The sequence below is a fragment of the Talpa occidentalis genome, unplaced genomic scaffold (genome assembly GCF_014898055.3).
Source record: "Talpa occidentalis isolate TD23 unplaced genomic scaffold, MPIMG_talOcc4v2.1 talOcc4.16, whole genome shotgun sequence".
Classification (NCBI taxonomy): domain Eukaryota; kingdom Metazoa; phylum Chordata; class Mammalia; order Eulipotyphla; family Talpidae; genus Talpa; species Talpa occidentalis.
Genome location: NW_023601653.1, coordinates 47,931,505 through 47,948,143, shown reverse-complemented (window position 1 = coordinate 47,948,143; position 16,639 = coordinate 47,931,505). Strand labels below are relative to the sequence as shown.

At 57.3% G+C, this 16,639-nt stretch overlaps 1 protein-coding gene across 2 annotated transcripts in view; it reads right to left on the bottom strand.

Annotated features, from left to right (window-relative positions):
• Positions 1–16,639, bottom strand: part of HDAC7 (histone deacetylase 7) — a 35,490-nt gene that overhangs the window by 3,023 nt on the left and 15,828 nt on the right. The window contains exons 3-25 of one of the 2 annotated variants that reach the window (XM_037514161.2): positions 13,806–13,993; positions 13,597–13,687; positions 13,241–13,352; positions 12,613–12,728; positions 12,276–12,377; positions 11,810–11,901; positions 11,517–11,627; positions 11,204–11,384; positions 10,862–11,004; positions 10,445–10,618; positions 9,132–9,351; positions 8,133–8,266; positions 7,929–8,049; positions 7,632–7,681; positions 6,321–6,428; positions 4,853–4,908; positions 4,592–4,679; positions 3,467–3,586; positions 3,175–3,272; positions 2,473–2,591; positions 1,690–1,823; positions 1,345–1,429; positions 51–186 (exon numbers count right to left, since the gene is read on the bottom strand). In XM_037514161.2, the coding sequence (XP_037370058.1) occupies positions 51–186; positions 1,345–1,429; positions 1,690–1,823; positions 2,473–2,591; positions 3,175–3,272; positions 3,467–3,586; positions 4,592–4,679; positions 4,853–4,908; positions 6,321–6,428; positions 7,632–7,681; positions 7,929–8,049; positions 8,133–8,266; positions 9,132–9,351; positions 10,445–10,618; positions 10,862–11,004; positions 11,204–11,384; positions 11,517–11,627; positions 11,810–11,901; positions 12,276–12,377; positions 12,613–12,728; positions 13,241–13,352; positions 13,597–13,687; positions 13,806–13,993 (2,779 nt within the window). The remainder of the gene's footprint in view (positions 1–50; positions 187–1,344; positions 1,430–1,689; positions 1,824–2,472; positions 2,592–3,174; positions 3,273–3,466; positions 3,587–4,591; positions 4,680–4,852; positions 4,909–6,320; positions 6,429–7,631; positions 7,682–7,928; positions 8,050–8,132; positions 8,267–9,131; positions 9,352–10,444; positions 10,619–10,861; positions 11,005–11,203; positions 11,385–11,516; positions 11,628–11,809; positions 11,902–12,275; positions 12,378–12,612; positions 12,729–13,240; positions 13,353–13,596; positions 13,688–13,805; positions 13,994–16,639) is intronic. The other variant, XM_037514162.2, reaches the window with a different exon arrangement.

Below are 16,639 nucleotides of genomic sequence, written 5' to 3'. Positions count from 1 at the left end.
ACCCAAGGGGGTAGAGAGGCTGCCGGCCAAGGCTGGGGTTCTGGCATTACCTCTCCTCAGCCAGGATGCCCACGGAGAGAGATGCCAGTGCCGTCACTGCCTCCACTTCTGCGTCAGCCCCCGGCACCCTGGGCACCCAGGAGTCTGGACAGGAGGCCAGGTGCTGCATGCAGCCCCAGTATTTACCTGGGACAAGAGACTAGGTCAGAAAGGGTTGGGAAGACAAGCCCTGCCACCCTGCCACCCTGCCACCCTGCCAGGGAAGCATTCTAGACTGATGATGAAGTCTGGCAGCTCAGCCAGGGGCCTGAGAGAAGCAGGTGTGTCCTCAGTTCAAGGTCAGCTTGCCCACCTGTCCCTACCCTCAACACAATGCCTTCTTGGACCTGGCATCCAGAGCCCTGACAGACTGGCATGACCCTGAGGATGCCTAGCAGGTGTCCAGGCCATTCTCCACCTCTGGGGTTGAGGCCACCTCTGACTGTCCCCATGGGGATGGGATTCCTAACAGCACCAGCAGGAGGGCTGAGACCTCCTGAGCACAGCCCAGCAATGCTCAGAGCAGCACAGAGGCCGGCGGTGGGGGTGTGAGGACAGGGGAGCTGCCACCACTCTGTTCTGCGTGGCCCTCGGTAAGCCCCCCACCCGGGCTTCCACTGCTTCCTCCAGATGGGACACCACCACCCTGCCTAGTGTGAGAGGTAGCGTCTGTGGGACATGCTTAGCCCAGAGCCGGGCCTGGTGTGGGGGCTCTGTGTCCAGCCCCAGTCTTCTTCAGCAGCAGCTGAGCCAGCAGCAGCTGAGCCAGCAGCAGCTGGGCCCTGATGTGAGAAGAGATTGAGTCATGTGTGTCATCCTAGTACAGGGCATGGGCCTTTACACGTAGTGCTCCACAGATGCTGAATAGAAGCTGAAAATCGTTATGTGCTTTTCAAATGTGGGGGTTATTCTAAGACCCAGTCCCCAAAGCAGGCAGAGCCTCCCAACCTGTGTGGCAAGGCCTGAGGGTAGGTAGAGGTAGGAACCATGGCTTTCAGAAAATAAGTCTTCCTGTGACTGCTGACCTGACCATAGCCTGAGGCAGAGGCTGGACAAGGAAGGCCAGTCCTGCTGTGAAGAGGCCACTCTGCAGTGGCCTCCACTGAAAGGCTCTAGGGGCGACTTGGGGTACACCATGACTGCTGGGGTAATTTATAGGAATTTATGGGAGTCCTGCTCCAGGCCAGCAGCAGAGGCCCTTGTCTGGCTGGCACTGGAAATCTTGAGACCCAGGTCAGTGAGGGGCTTAGAACCCCGAGGTTCTCCTAAATGTGGGGTCCCTGGATATCTTCTCTCCATACTCACTGTGCACCCGGATCACAGCTTCCAGAGAACGGATGGCGTTGAGGTTGGGTTTCTGTTTCCAGCCTTCTTCTGAGAGGGGATCCACCTACAGAAAATAGTACATTAGCGTCCAGTCTCTTGGGGACCCGCAGGCTCAGCTCTATCTACCCCAAGGGCCCCAGACACCAGCTCTGGCTCTGCTTAGGACAGGAGATGCTGCCATTGACCACTCTGTTCCCCTCGTGCCCCCCAACCCCAACTGTGAGCTCTCGGAGAGATGTTCCATTTGCCTAATCTTTGGGATAGTCCTGGGACAGATGGGCATCCTGCCTCACAGATGAACAGACCTGGGGGTAGGGAGCTCACCTTGTTGCCAAGAAGAGCAGCAACACAGGCCTCGGAGGCATCACAGATGGCCGTGAGGTCATGGCCACCCTCCAAGGCCAACACCACTGCACCTCCCGCCAAGCTCATCAATTGCTGCGTCATATATCCAAAACCTAGATGGTAGGGGGCAGGGGTAAGAGGGAGCAGGAGTGAAGAAGTGGATCCATGGTCTACCCATTGTTTTCCTGCTGCCTCCTCCCTTACACATGACTCAGACACATAAATCTCTAGTTCCGAAGTGCTTTCGCATGGAGCGCCATGCAAAACCTATCAGCATACCTCCCTCAAGGCTTAGAAGGGTAGGAGACTCGCACCAGGCTCCAGGCTGACTTGGGCAGGGCCTGATCCCCAGGCATGGACTCAGCTAGGTCTTTTTCACTAAAGCTATCCCATCTCTCTCTGTCCTCAGGCCTGTGGTCCCGTGGGCTGAGTGGGCTCCCTCTGTTCTGGAAACACTGCTCCTCCTCACTCTCTCTCAGGGGAAGCCAGGTGGGGATGACACCACTGGGATGGAGGCAAACTACGGCTGCACTTTCTATACGACTTATGTTCCCCAGGGTGTGACTTGGTTAGGCCTTCCATGGTGCACGGACCTGGCCATAAGAAAGGGTCCTGTGCTGTGCCAGGCGAGGACAGCCAGGGCCAGTCGCCACACCCCCTGGGGCCCTCTCGCTTGTGGCCATGGGCTGGCACTGTCACCTCCCCTTGCCTTGGCAGTGCCTTCCCTGCCAGTCCAAGCCTCATTCCCATCTCCCTTCTTACATTTGGCGGAGACATGGTAGCCGCCTAGTGGGGCTGGGTGGCCCTCGGCAGCATCAAACCCAGCCGACACCAGGACCAGATCTGGAGAGAATTCGCGGGCTATGGGCATCACGACTATCCTGTGAGGGTGCAAAAAGGGGGATAATTGGAGAAAAGTAATCAGAGACTAATTTCCAGGGTTCTCTCCTCCCAAATGGAATACAGGGACCCAGGAGTGAGGTATCTAAGAGCTCCTGAACAGAGCCCAAAGCCCCTCTTCTAGAATGGCTTTTCCTAATCAACTGCCCTTAATCAATTCCAAACTTTTTCTCCACAGTTTAAGTTTCTTATTTCCTGTGTGAAGCCCACCTCCTCCAGGCAGTTTCCTCTGACTGACGTTTGCAGCTCTGCTCACCCCCCCTGCCCCTCCCAGCACTCAGCTCAACACTGGGTCTTGTGACATGCAACCTTATAAAATACCCTTGACTTTTTATTCTTGGGTGTTTCCCATCTTTCCATCAGGACTCGGGGCCACCAGAGTCCAGCAATAGTGCCTTTCCCCCTCTCTGAGTCCATAAAGTCCACCCTGGGACTAGCTACAAACGTCTAGTAATGGGATGGAAACAAGCTAATGGATCACCTCCAACCTGCTGCTGCCGGGAAAAAGGGTAGGAGAAGGTGGTCTTGTGGGTCAGGCCCACTCTGGCTCCCCAGAGCACTAACCTGAAGGCAGCCAGGTACTCAGGATCCCCCACTGGGGGGTCCAGACCTCCAGCCCAGGCCACGTTGACATTGAAGCCTTCGCCGCTGCCAGCCCCCACCTGGAAAACAGGAAACAAGAGACATGAGAGCAGAGCCCAGAGGATGAATCCCCGATGCTAGTGCCGTAAGCCCAGCTCACCCAGCTTCTTCCAGATGGAGAAAGGATCAGAGAGGTTAAATAATCTGCTCGGGGTCACAAAGCTAACAGAGTGAGTGCCATGAGGGAGCCAATGGGGCTGGAAGGTGTGGTTACCTCGTCCACAGCCCCACTGCCCGGGAAGAAGTTGCCGTCATCGTGGCGGTGCAGGGAGATGTAGAGCACACTGGGGTCCTGGTAGAAGGTTTGCTGGGTGCCATTGCCATGGTGAACATCCTGGCGGGAAGACAGGAAATGGATTAGGGAAAGTCTGAAAGCAGAGATGGAGACGTTACCAGTTGGAAGGGTATTGAGATCTGTGAGCATTCTGAGGATCAGGATGTTAAACCTGGGGTCAGGAAACCGGGGTTTCTAGCGCCAAAGAGTTTAATGGACTCAAGCAATCTAGAGGCCTGTCTCTCCCCGTGTACAGATGTGTATATGACATGGGGCACAGATTGGCTACAGTGTGAGAGCCTGAGGAGGGGAGGCGGATCACGGGTGTGAGCAAGAGTAACATGTGGGGCAGGAGACAGAGGCCCAGGAGTGCGTGTTGGGAGCCCTCAGTGCAGTGTCCTGCCCAAGGTCACGGGGCGACGCAGGGGATCAGAAACTGAGCTCAGTTATAGGGGGTCAGGTGCATGGGGCCCAGTGCCGTCCCCACCAGGAGGGTCCACAGGACCACACACAGGTGAAGTGTGCAAAGTTCCTCACTGTCTGTCCTCCTTCTCTGGTGTAGCTCAGTAGTCAGGTCCGCAGAGCCCGCTGACCCACCTGGGTTCCACGCCCTGTTCCTGAACTGACTAGTTGTGACTGTGCAAGTGACTGACCCGCTCTGTGCTTACCACCCTCATCTGTAAGCCAGCCCAGTCAGTGTTAACGCCTCACAGAACCACCAGTGTTTGATGTCTCAGTGATCAAACGTTGATGTCATCGCTACCATTATTATCATCACTATCTGCAGGGGCAATGTAGCTTCAAAGAAGGAAACCAACAGACACCAGATGACAACATTCAAATGGCTCCTAGTCATCGTGGGAGTTTCCATGGCTGAGACCTTCCCATACACCTGCTCCTGGCCCTAATCGTCCCATGACACCATGTCATAGTCATCTGCATTCTGCACAAGGGAAACTGAGGCTCGGGGTAACACAGAGGACATGAAGTCATGGCCTCTGACACCAGGCTCAGGACTTGTTCCACAGGGCGCTCAGATCTGAAGGGTTAGTAACCAGGACCTACCCAGTCCACAATGAGGATCTTGCTGGCCTTGCCCTGTTGTTGCAGCTGCCGGCAGGCGATGGCCACTGAGTTGAAGAAGCAGAAGCCCCTGGTAGGAGAGAGAGATCCTGCCAGCCCATTCCCTTCTGGTGCCCCCACCAATCCTGTCTCCTCTCTCTAGCAGCCCCAGAGCCTCAGGGAAGGAAGGGGAATGTCCCAACAGGCAGGGCCTGGGGATCTGGCCCCCATCTTGCTCCTCCCACACCTCCCCCAGGGTCTTACATGGCTGTGGAATGGTCTGCATGATGTCCTGGGGGCCGAACCACAGCAAAACCATTCTAGAAACAGAAAGAATGCTTGTCAACCAAACAGATGGCCCTCTGGCCCACATCCCCATGACCCTTGCCCCCCAGCCCCACGCTCCTCTCCCAGGAAGGGGCCACAGGGTGATGGCTGCCAGCCTGTCCAACTGCACCCAGGCTGGATAAGGCACCCTGTGCTCCACCCCCACGCCAGCACCCTCTGCTCTCAGTCTGGACATGAACACGGAACCCCCAGCCTGGGGTGCCCTGGCTGTTATCACTTGTAATGACAACAGCTACTGCTTATTAGGCTAAAACTGTGTACCTGGCGCTGGGCTAAGCACTTTGTAAGTGCTGCATGCATCTCATAACATCTCTCTGAGGTAAATGTTATCTAATCCTCGCAATTTCTCCATGAGATAAACAGTAATTTTATCTCCAGTTTACAGACAGGAGAAATCTGAAGCTCAGGCAAGTTAAACAACCTGTGCAGAGTCGCCTGGCTGTGAGCAGTGGAGCCAGGATTTCAAAGCCCCACCCAGGAACCATGACACGGAGACACTGAGAAAGCCTTGGGCTACAATCAAAACAAAGGGGTTGTGGGGGGGTGGGGCATGCCCGGGAAAGGTATTAGCCCAGAGCAAAGGAGACTGCACCAGCCTGGTCACCAGGCTCAGTTCTGCAAAGGACCGACCTGAGGGGCCCAGAGGCTCCACACGACTTGCCGACAGTCACATGGCGTGTCTGGGCTGAGGGATCCTGAATAGGGATCTGGTCTCTTAGACACAAAAGGCCCAGGGGTCACAGTGGCTTGACTGCTCACCCGGTAACAGTGTTAGGGGGAACTAATTCCATTCAGGCTTCGTGGACTCCACCCCCACTCCAGACCAAAGCCATCAAGACATTGGGAAAGACAAATCCCGTCACCACCAAAGGGAAGGTGGCTGGGACCTGAGGGTGGAGTTAAGCAGCCAGGTTTAGTATAAAAACCAAACACGTGTGCCTTGGGGGCTCTCGTTCTGTTGCTCGCCTCCTGGCTTCACAGCTCCTGGCTCGCGGCCAGCTCTCAGAGTGCCATTTGGGATTCCTGATCGGCGGATCGGGTAGGACGCATTTAAAACTTTGTCTCCCACTTTTCTCCCTGAGCTGTACATTTCCTCATTTGCCCTTCCCTTGTAAATAAACCTTTTATTAACCTTTCTGTGTGCCTGCAGTAGAGTACTGATAAGTCCTTTTAAGCACATGGGTGAGGACACACAGTCAGGCAACCCGTTTTGTATGGGGGCTGCCCTGTAACAACAGCTATGGTCACTACACTGCTCACTTGGTCACTAGAGCTCTCCACTTCCCTTCCAAACCCTGGGTGCCAACTAAGAGAATGAGATGCCTGGGGTTCTGGGTGTCCAGCCTTCAGCTCCTCCTTGCCCCATTTAACTCAAACTTCCTACCTTTAGCTCTCGGGAAGCCACTTTGAAGGCGAGGTCGGTGACGCTGCCGGCAGCCCAGCGGGCTGCGTTTGAGGAGTGCAGCTCATTCCAGATGGTGTCAGTATCCACCTGTGGGGGCCAGAGTCAGGGCCCGCACTTCATCCAGGCTCCCCACAGGATCCAGGGGCAAGGGGGCAGAGCCCACCCCACGGCCAGGACCCCAGGGCAGGGAGCTGGGCAGACAGCGCTGCTTCCCCAGTGCCCCACCGCCCAAAGGCAAGGCCTCCTGTGTCCCCCAATCCCAGCATGGCTTCTTCCCAGCTGCAGTCCACATCACCAGCCCATATCTGGCCAGCACTCTGCTGGCAGCATCGCTCCTGCCTCCCCGGTCAGAGGAGGGAGCATGGCGTTACCTGGGCGGGACTTGGGATTTGGGCCGGGAGGGGGTTTTAAGCCCCAGCTGACTCTGCTCAGGCCCTGCGGGACGGTCGGAGCTGGAGGGGCCGTCTGCACCACTGTCTTCCACTCAGGGCCCCTAGCCCAGGCTGGGAGGCCCCCCAAACCCAGTCCCTGGGCCTCAAGGCTAGGGAGGGGCCGGGGGGCATGATGGGGAGATGGGGAGGGCGAGGCGGACCAAGAGAGGCGAGGAAGGCAGAGAGAGTCGCAAGAGGCTGGAGAAAGAGAGAGAGACAGAGAGACAGAGAGGGAGAGGAGGGAGGAGAAAACAGAAGCAACAACAGTTGGAAAAATCAGAAAGTGGCAAGAAATGGGAAGTTGTGAATAGGGCACTGACTGGCTCCCCAAGAGCCCCCCCCAGCTACAGCTCCCATCTCCCCTCCAGAACTAGGCCTCCATCCCCTGCCTCCACACACCGGACTGGGAAACCACTGCAAGGACCTTTTGAGGACAGGAGAGTACTGCCAGGAGAGGCAGGAAGTCCCCAAGCAGGGTGAGGGGAGAAGTAAGGCTGGCTGGGAGGCTGCATCCTGGGGAGGGATGTGCCTGGATCACCAAGGACCCTGAAGGCACCCCACAGCCCGAGCCTGGAAGCCCAACTCTGCCCAGAGGCGCCACTGGGGTCTTATGAAGGGAGACACCCCAAGCCCTAATCTTGACCCTGCTTTTTGAACCTCACTCAACTTTTACCAAACACCTTCTACATGCGAAGCACTGGCAGCTATATCGGGAGACACCGGGTCAAGGGCACACCTGTCCGCAAGGAGCCTCCAGCCGGCAGAGAGGCATTATGGGAAAGCCCGCCGGGGCAGGGCCGGGGACGACAGAGGGGAGACCCAGAGACGATGCCCACTCGAGAGCCCCTGGCACACTTACCCCAACCCCGCCACAGGGCAGCATCACAAACATCCGCTCTGCCAGGAGCCCTGTGGGGAGAGCCCAGTCTATGTGACTGCGCCTTCTTAGTCTCGGCTGCTGGGGGCGGGGGCCCCGAGGAAGAGGGCTGGGCCGGATGTGGAGGTCAGGGTAGAAGTGGGTAGCGAAGGGCATAGGGTGGCATGGGGATGTCTGGGATCCCGAAAGGACAGGCTGGGCAGAGCAGGGACCAGAGCACAGGGGACAGCTGGGCGAGCAGGGTGGGTCCAAGTCTCCCTGGCGCCATGGGGTCTCTACCTGGCAGCTTCCCGTTGTCCAATTTGAGGCGGCTAAGGGGATTGGTGCCGTAGAGAAGCACATGGCGCTCTGAGTGAACTGCCTGCAGCTCCTCCAGGGAGGCCTTGCGGCCCCGGAGACACTAAGGAAGGGCGCACAGAGCTCCTCAGTCCCTGTGCACCCCAGCCTTCATGCCCACCACCTAGCCTTAGCCTGCCCCCTCACCTCACACTGGCTCCGGAGTCCCCGCTCCTGCAGCCGAGACCAGATGCTCTGGATGCGGCCGGCGTGCTCCGGGTGCCTGCTGTTGTCTCCGCAGGAGCACTGGTGCTTTAGCATGACCGAGTCGTACACCAGCCCTGCAGGGAGCAAGGGTCAACACCCCCATCCGGGGAGTCCCACCCTCTGGGCCACTGGCTACAAACAGAGCTCATGCTGGCACCCCCACAAACAGTACCCCCAAGGAGTCAGGCCCAGGACACCCCATCCTGGCCCCTCACACTTGACACACATATGCACACTTATCCAGAAAGCCTCAGGCACCCCACACACACCCACACAGTCCCAGCCAACGTCACTGTCACAGCCCAGCCTCCCTGGCGCTGCCCTCCTCCCACGGCCCCATGTGTCTAACTTGCTCAGAGTCTAACAAAGGGAGGTTTGAGGCCAGGGTCTTACACCGGATATCATGACTCAAACAGGTCACCAAGAGGGCAGCAGGGGGGAAAGAATTCCTAGGAAAGCCCCAAACCAGGAGCTGGGAAGCCTACAGTGACACCGAGCCATGTGACAAGACTGATACAATTTTGGGGAAGTGACCACTTCGCCTGAGCAGCTGGATGCCTAGAAGAGGGCCCGACCACTGCTGGGAGAGTCCCTGTCAGCTCATCTTAGGACATCAGGCACTGTCAGAGGCCCAGGGATGTGCTCCCTAAGAGTGATCCTCAAGGAGACAATCCTTGTATGCATGGACACTCGGATGAGGGAAAATGAATGACAGTCTAACTGCCCCATCGATAAGAGATGTTTAAATAAATATAAAATACAACAATGATACACGATCTATAAAACGAGAACCACCACCTACTGCACCTGCCTCATGGATGCTGTATGGGGCTAGCAAGGCACAACAGGGCTTAGTGTCCTCAAGAATGTTCTGAGTGACACCCCGATCTCTGCAACCTCCAGCCCCTTCCTCCTGCCTCACTCTAAACCCCATCTCACCTGTGGTGAAGGGCAGGGTCCTGGTGGGGTTCTCTGAGCTGGAGAGGATGCGGGCCTGGCTGGCGGGCTCTGGTGTTGGCAGCGAGGCAGGTGCAGCTGGAGACGACTGAGCCCTGGACAGGGGCCGGTGACCACCCTGGGCCAGGGGAAGCAGCACCGAGCTCCCAGTACCTCCACCGGTCAGCCGCCGGGCTAATCGCTGCTGCTCCCAGAGGAATACCTGGGGAACACAGGGCCTGAGCCTCCAGGCTCTCGGGATCCTACGCAGTCGGCTTCTGCCCAAGGGCTTTGGAAACCTTCAGCCAACTACTTTTCTGAAGAGATTCCAGAATGCCTCCTGCTCTGCCTTCTAGCAAGCCAGATCCCCAAAGATCTGCACCCAGGGCCTGCAGGACTCCAAAATCAGAACCCAGATAAGGGCCTCACGCTCAGTTCTAACCAGGAGCTCCTCACATCCAAGGACGTTGCACTGCCCAAGAATATGGGAACCGATGCGAACCTCTGCATGCATGTGAGCAGCTATCACAGGCTATGGGCTGAACTGTGCCCCCCCCCACCAAATTTATATATGAAAGAGCTAAGCCTTCAGAATGTAACCTGTGACCTTATTCGAAAATAGTCTTTACAGAAGTACTCAAGTTAAAATGAGGTCATTTGGATGGGCCTTAATCCAATGTTACTTTTATCCTCATGAAAAGAGGAAATTTGGAACGTAAGGCAGAACGAAGATAATGTGAAGACACATGGAAAAGACAATCATCTATAAGCCAGGGAGGAAGGCTTATTAGCACACTCCTTCCCTCGCAGTCCTCAGGAGGGAGTGACCCCTCAGGAGGGAGTGCTTAAGCAACAGAAATTCTGTTGTGGTACTTGTTACAGCCACCTAACAAACAGACACCCTATGGTTTCACTCGCAATGAGCGCGCTGGCTGAAGCACCTGAGCCCGGCTCCACCCCTTTCTGCCTCAGCCACTGGCACAGGAGAGGTGCTGGGGTAGGCACACACAGGGCTCCACAAGGCCAGCCTCTGCTGCACAGGGCCCCGGCTTCCCCGATGGCGGCAGGCTACAGGAGTGCAAGTGTGTGTGTGAGTGTGTATGTATGTGTCTTCACAGTGTGTATAAGCGTGTGTGCACAAGCATGCATGCATGCATGCGTGTGTGTGTTTGTGTGTGTACCTTGTATGGACTGAGAGGGCAACCACAGACCCAAGCTGGCCCTAGTGCCGATACCCTGTCTCCCTCCTTCCATCTGCACGCCAGGCCTACAGTCTTCTGGCTGTTGCTTTAGAGTGACAGCTGGGCACTCCATACCTGTTGGTGCTGCTGGAGAGGAACAGGACCTCTGGCCTCGTGCTGCCCATGGGTGGGCTCCCTGCGTTCCGGGCTATCCTCCACCACTGGCCCTACGCCCCCACCATCCGTCTCCAGGTCCTCAGTGGACGGTATCTGCCGCAGTCCGGGCTTCTCACTCGGCTTGGCCGACCTCTGGAGAGGGGAACACACCAGCTGAGAAGCCACACTGGCGTGTGTGGTGTGAGGTGGGGTGTGGTGGGCAGGGCGAGGTGGCCACCATCCTGCTGGGGGCTCCTGGGGCGACGCAGCTCATGGCTCCCAGAGCCACATTTCTCCGGCCCTCCAGGTCCCTGCCCTTCCTAAGCCCCCCTCTTTCAGTCCCCAAGGGCCCAGTTAGGCAAACCATCACCACCTCCTCTCCCCAGTTCCCCTCACCTTGATCAGCTGGGCGGCGGTGCTTGGGGGCAGGGGCTCTGAGCGGGTCCGGCTCAGCGGCCAGTGGAGGCCTGACCCCGAGAGCCGCTCGGTGGTCAGTAAGGACTGGGCAAAGTGGAAGGGCAGGGGCCCAAGCCCGGGCACTGGAAAGAATGGGTGGGGGGGCATAAGGAGGGAACCCTAGGGAGCAATGGAAGGAAGCAAGGGAACAGGGTAGGGGGGCAGAGCCTCAGCAGGGAGACGCACGGGAGGGGGGGTACAGCAGAGGGGCAGGAAGGACGAATCCCTCCCCAAGTTGGGCCCTTGGCCCCAGCCCCTCCCCGGGTGCAGCAGCGGACTCACCAGTCAGAAGTGGGGCATGAGAGACTGAGGGATCCAGAAGGAGAATGGGCTGCAGGCGAGAGGGCAGGGGACCCCCAGCCTCGGGCTCCAGGCCATGGGGCAAGAAGAGGGGAGCATGGGGGCTCCCCAACACTGGTCCCCGAGGGCCCAGAGTCGGATGAGTCCTGCGGTCACCATCAGCCTGGGGAAGAGGTGGGGAGAAGTCACAGGGGAGGAGACTCTGGCAGCGAGAACAATGAAGGCCACGGGCTAGGCAAAGGGAGGGAAAGATGCCAGGGAGCTTGGAGTGGGGGAGGGCACCTCAGCCACTCACCCTGACAGGAGCAGGAAGCCCCAGTGTGATTGCGGGCAGCAAGGACACAGTCGGCAAGGCGAACGGGGCCAGAGAGGTCTCCTGCAGCCGCAGCCGCTGGCCCAAGAGCGCCTGCCATGGGGAGCAGGGCAGGGGTCACTCGTCCCAGACCTCTACCCCCGGGGATGCCTTCCCCAGGACACCCCAGAGGCTTGGGTGGGCTGCCCCAATCCTGTGGCCTCAACCTAGTTAGGGCCACTTTCTGAGAAGGCTGAGCCTCCAAGCTGTCCCTGGACAGTGTGGCAAGGCCTTACCTCTGAACCCAGCCCCGGGTTGGGGCCATGCTCGCTGTCATTAGGGGAGCTGCATCCTGAGGCAGGTGTGCTGCTACTGCTGGGGGAAGAGTCTGAGGTTTGGGGAGAGAGGGAAGCAGTCAGAGGCCAGGTTCCTAGTTCTAGATACCTGGGAACTACCCTCCCTTTCCCAGTAGGCAGTGTCTGTTTCCTGCTTTCTGTCCGGAAGGGCAGCAAGCCATGTTAGGCTCCAGCACTTTTAAAAAAGGTGCTCCTGCTTCTGGGCAGACATCAGCCTGATGTCTGATGTCAGACAACCCAGCAGGGTCTGGCTCTCAGCCCTAGCTTGCTCCCATGGAGCACGTGTAGGCCGGACCCAGAATAAGGAGGTATGGCAGCCTTCAGGAGGGGACCCTATCCTGGGGGGAGAAGACCAACCCCCACCTGCCCTGCTGGCCCTCACCCCCAAGGGCCTCTGTAGGCCTACCCCGGAGGCTGGGCGGGGCACTCTCCTTTCTGAGTAGTGGGTTCTTCCTCCGCTCCAGGGACTTCTTGGGCTTGTAGCGCAGCTTCAGGTTGGGCTCAGAAACTGTGGGGGCACAGCATTACTAGCCCTGCACCTACTCGCTGCCTTCCTCCCGCTCCCTTCCAGCCACTTCTGACTTAAGGCAAAAGAAGGCAGAGGCAGGGAGAAAGACACAGAGTGCTGACCCCCCAGCCTACCCCCAGCCCAGCCCGGCCCTCCAACCCCCCACCTTCCTGGCAGGACTCCAAGGCCCTTCCCCTGACACCCTGGAGGGTGCCCCACTTTCCCTCCAGCTCACCTGTCTTACGCAGAGGGAAGTGCTCTGGGGGGTCACTAGGCAGGCTGGGAACAGGAGGCAGAAAGCTGCTCAGCATGGAGCTGGCAGCTCCTTCGGTCTCCAAGGGCTTGAGAGTCCTGTGGAGCGAGCGCAAGGCTGCTTAAGAGTGGGGATTCCCAAAGGCCTGGGAGACACCCCACCCTGACAGGCTCTCAGCATTGTCCCCAGGCACTCTAGGGGAGGCAGTGGCCCCAGGAACAGTTAGGGAGACAGTGCAGTATATATGCCACCTCTGAGCTGGACCTAGAAGCCAGCACCCCAGGGCTTGGGTGAGGAGACAGACACAGGGGGACAACCTCATTGTTCCCGTGGGAAGAAACTGCTCCAGGAATCAGAATATTTTTGGCAGAGGGGAAGATACAAAAATGAGAAGAAATTCACTGTTGAAGAAGAAAGTCAGCATGGTGTGCATGTGCCTGTGCCTGTGTGGGGGTAAGGGCCTCAAGTGGGTGGGGAGAGACCATTACAGGAGAGAAGAGGCGGTGGGTGGAGGGCTAGAGAAGCCTTCCTACCAGAGGAGTGGGGACAGGATCGCTACAGGGCAACGGGAAGAAGGCCGAGGAGGGGAGCAGGTAGGAGAGGGAGTTACCTGTAGGGAATGCTGGGGCTATTGCGACGGACTGTTCTTTCTAGGGCTGCCTGCTTCTTCTTCAGGATCACCTCTGCCAGCTTCTGCTTCACCACACTGCTGGCTACAGCGCCTACGGGGGTAGAGAATCAGGAGTGGGTCAGGGGTGGGTGGGCAGATGGCCTCCCTGGCACACTCTCTACCCATTACCCTGTCCACACCGTACCAGGAACTCCATGGGCAAGAGAAGCAAGGCCTCCGGGCCTCCACCCACATTCACAGGCAGAGTCACGGGAAACCGGGGCTGGACGCACTCCCACCCAGCCCACACGTGCCCTTGACATGGCAGGGCACCGCCAGGGAGCCTTCTTCCTTACTCCGCTTGCTCTTGTCCTTGTTGAGAAGCTGCCGCAGCTCCTGCTCCTGCTGCCCCACTTGTAATTCGGGCATTGGTGCGTCCCTGGAGAGCTGTGGGCAGAGCTGTCACTTAGGAAGGGGCAAGGAGTGAAGGAGGGTCTGGGAGACTAAGTGGGGAGGGACTGGGGGCTGAGCTCAAGGCCGCAAGGCAGCCCGGAGCACTCTTTACCCTCATGGGCTCCGCTGAGTGCTGCTGCTGCAGGCCTGCGAGGAAGAGGTGGTGGTGCAGGCGCTGGGGGTGCTGCAGGGCCAGAAGCGTGGGCTCTGGTGGGGGCTCCACCGAGGGCCGCTGACCCACCCGCAGGTCCATGGGCTGGGGCAGGTGGCCAGACGAGTCAGCTGGGGGCCTGGGGCAGCCTGCAGACACAGGGGGAGGGGAAGTCAGCAGGACCATTCATCCGCTGGTCCTAGGTTACAGCCTGACCAGCTTCCTTCAGGCTCCTTGACAATGGTGAAACACCCTCCAGGCCATTTCCTTATGTCATCCTCACCATGGCCCTGCAACATGGGTATACTCCATTCCATTTTACCCATGACAGGAGCGCACACCAACCAGGCACCGCTAGTTTACTGCTGGAGGTGTCTGAATTGAGCCTCCTGACTCCAAGCATAGTACTTTCCAACTGTGGGGATTTAGCGAAGGACTGTTGGCCCCATGGTGATATATTCTGGGCTGTCTCCTTCCCTTCTCCCTGCCCAGGAGTGAAGATTTGACCCAGCTGCCCTCTAATAGCTGCTCTCAAAGACAGCACAGTGAGCAGAAATGAACATTCCCCTTTGTCCCTCTGACCCCCAGTCACCACCCTTCCACTGTCCCAGGCCACTGGGTGAGAAGCAAGGTCTCAAATCTAACATGGGCCCTGGCCTGCCAGATGGGCCTGCACAGTGTGTATGCCCATGGAGCCTTCCCCTGGTGCCCTCCGCCAGCTGTGGGCCTGGCTCAGGGAGGACAGTAGGCTTGGCTGCCTCCTCGAGTGTCCTCTGCACCCACACGAGAGCACTGTGATAAGGCCATGGGTGCAGGGCTATTTATAACTAGCCACCTGACCGGGTTCCATGCCAGCACAGCCAGCTGGGCCAGGCTGGGCCAAAGAGCCAGAGCTGCTCAGAGGTGGAGCTGCTGCAGACACCTCTCCTGGAGAAGGGGGAGCAGGTACACAGGGTCAGGGCACACAAGTGGGAAATCCTCCCAAAGAGGTCTTCTTCTGCCTATTGAATACTGGACATCCCCCAACTGGGCAGCTACCTGCTGTCCTCTGTGCCTGAGGCCTGGAGAGCCTGAAAAGGCAAGGTAGCAAAGTACCAGCAAGGATTCAGGATACTCTGCCTCCAGGCCAGCACAGCCACTACTAATCTTAACAGCTGCAGCACAGGTGCTTGTGTGTCTGCAAAACCTAAGAATTCCATTATCCCAAATGAGGAAACTGAGGCTCAGGGGAAGGGACCTGCCCAAGGCTACCTGGCTCAGGCAGAGGAAGCATGGGCACTAGTCCTAATGAGGCAATGAACCCGCTTCATTTTCCTACCCACTTTCAGGAAGGAGCCATCCCCTACTCCTGCCCCTGGTTTCTAACTGGGGGAAAGAAAGAGGGACTTGCAAAGAGGCATCAACTTCCTTGAGATGGAAACGAGAAAGATGCTGAGCAGGGAAGTACCTGCCACTCTCCTCCGGATGTTGAGAGCACGGGGATGGCTATATTGCCCACGGCAGGTAGTAGGTGCTTCTGATGCCCCCACCTCTTGTTTATGTGTCTACCCAGGTAATTCAGGTCCCCATTCTGGATGAGTCTGGGCCTCTGACACCCTAGCAAGAGTCTTAGTCCTTCTGTATCTGGTGTCCTGGCTTCCTGCGATGACTCCTTGACTATGCAGGTCATAATCTGCAGGCAGGCACCACATCTGAGCTAAGTTACACAGGTTCCCTGAACCAAGTCAGGGAATCCAGGGCGCAACCCTGGGACCCTCAACCCGCAGCTTCAGACACTCAACGGCCCTACCCCTCACTCACAGCACCATCACAGAGCAGAGGCTGCTGGGAACACAGGAGAGGCTACGCCTGCAAGTCTGGGAAGACCTCTTGGGGTGACTTAGCATTTGGGGGATCTCACAATCTGCTGCTATCCTGGCTTCTCTCAACTTTGTCTATTGCATCTGAATGGGAACCCTCCTCTCCCTGAACGTGAGCCCTCCTCCACAGCCATCAGCTCCACGTCTCAGGTACAGGTATCTTTTGTCCATTGAACTTTTACTCAGGGAGCCAGTCAGTGCTACTCTCACCCCTAGATTCTATTTTTCCAGAACTCACCCTTCCTTCCAAGCCAGCTGGATCCCTCCTCTTCCCTGCGCCCAGCCCAGTGCCTGCCTCGTCTGGATTTCAGGCACGGGGCGCATCTGTGTTCTTTAGCACCTTGTGGGCAGGTGCTGCATCTGAGTTAAGCTCCACAGGAAAGGACCTGTTTTTGCTCAGGACCCTAACACTGCAGACAGCACTGGGCAAGCAACAGGCACTCAACAAACACTGGCTGAATGACGAATCGATCTCAGGATCTCCCCTGAAATGCCTAGGAAGGTGCCCTGGCACAGAGGCAGGGTCTATTCATGTTATTTTTTCCCCAATTTCTGTATTAAGTTTCTAGAAAAGTACACATCTAGGACTAAATGACAACGGGTGGTAATTTAATGTTTCTTGAATGAATTTACTAATCCAGTAATTAAAATTCATTAATTAAACTCGTTCGGTTTAATAGGGAACTACTATCTTTTCTTCTATTGCACACTAATTTTATTAGTTATTTTTTACTGAAGAAAAAAAATATATACACTCATTAGTTAAGCCTCTCTCATTTGGCACTGATCATATACTGTATTCTACTGTTATCTTTTAATTTGTGTCCTGTCTCCCGCCCACCAACCCGTCTATCCACTTTCGGACAGTCCTGACTGAAGCAGTGCGGCTACCTGGCCTTCATGTGTCCCCATCACGTGCCCTTATAGGTCATCCTC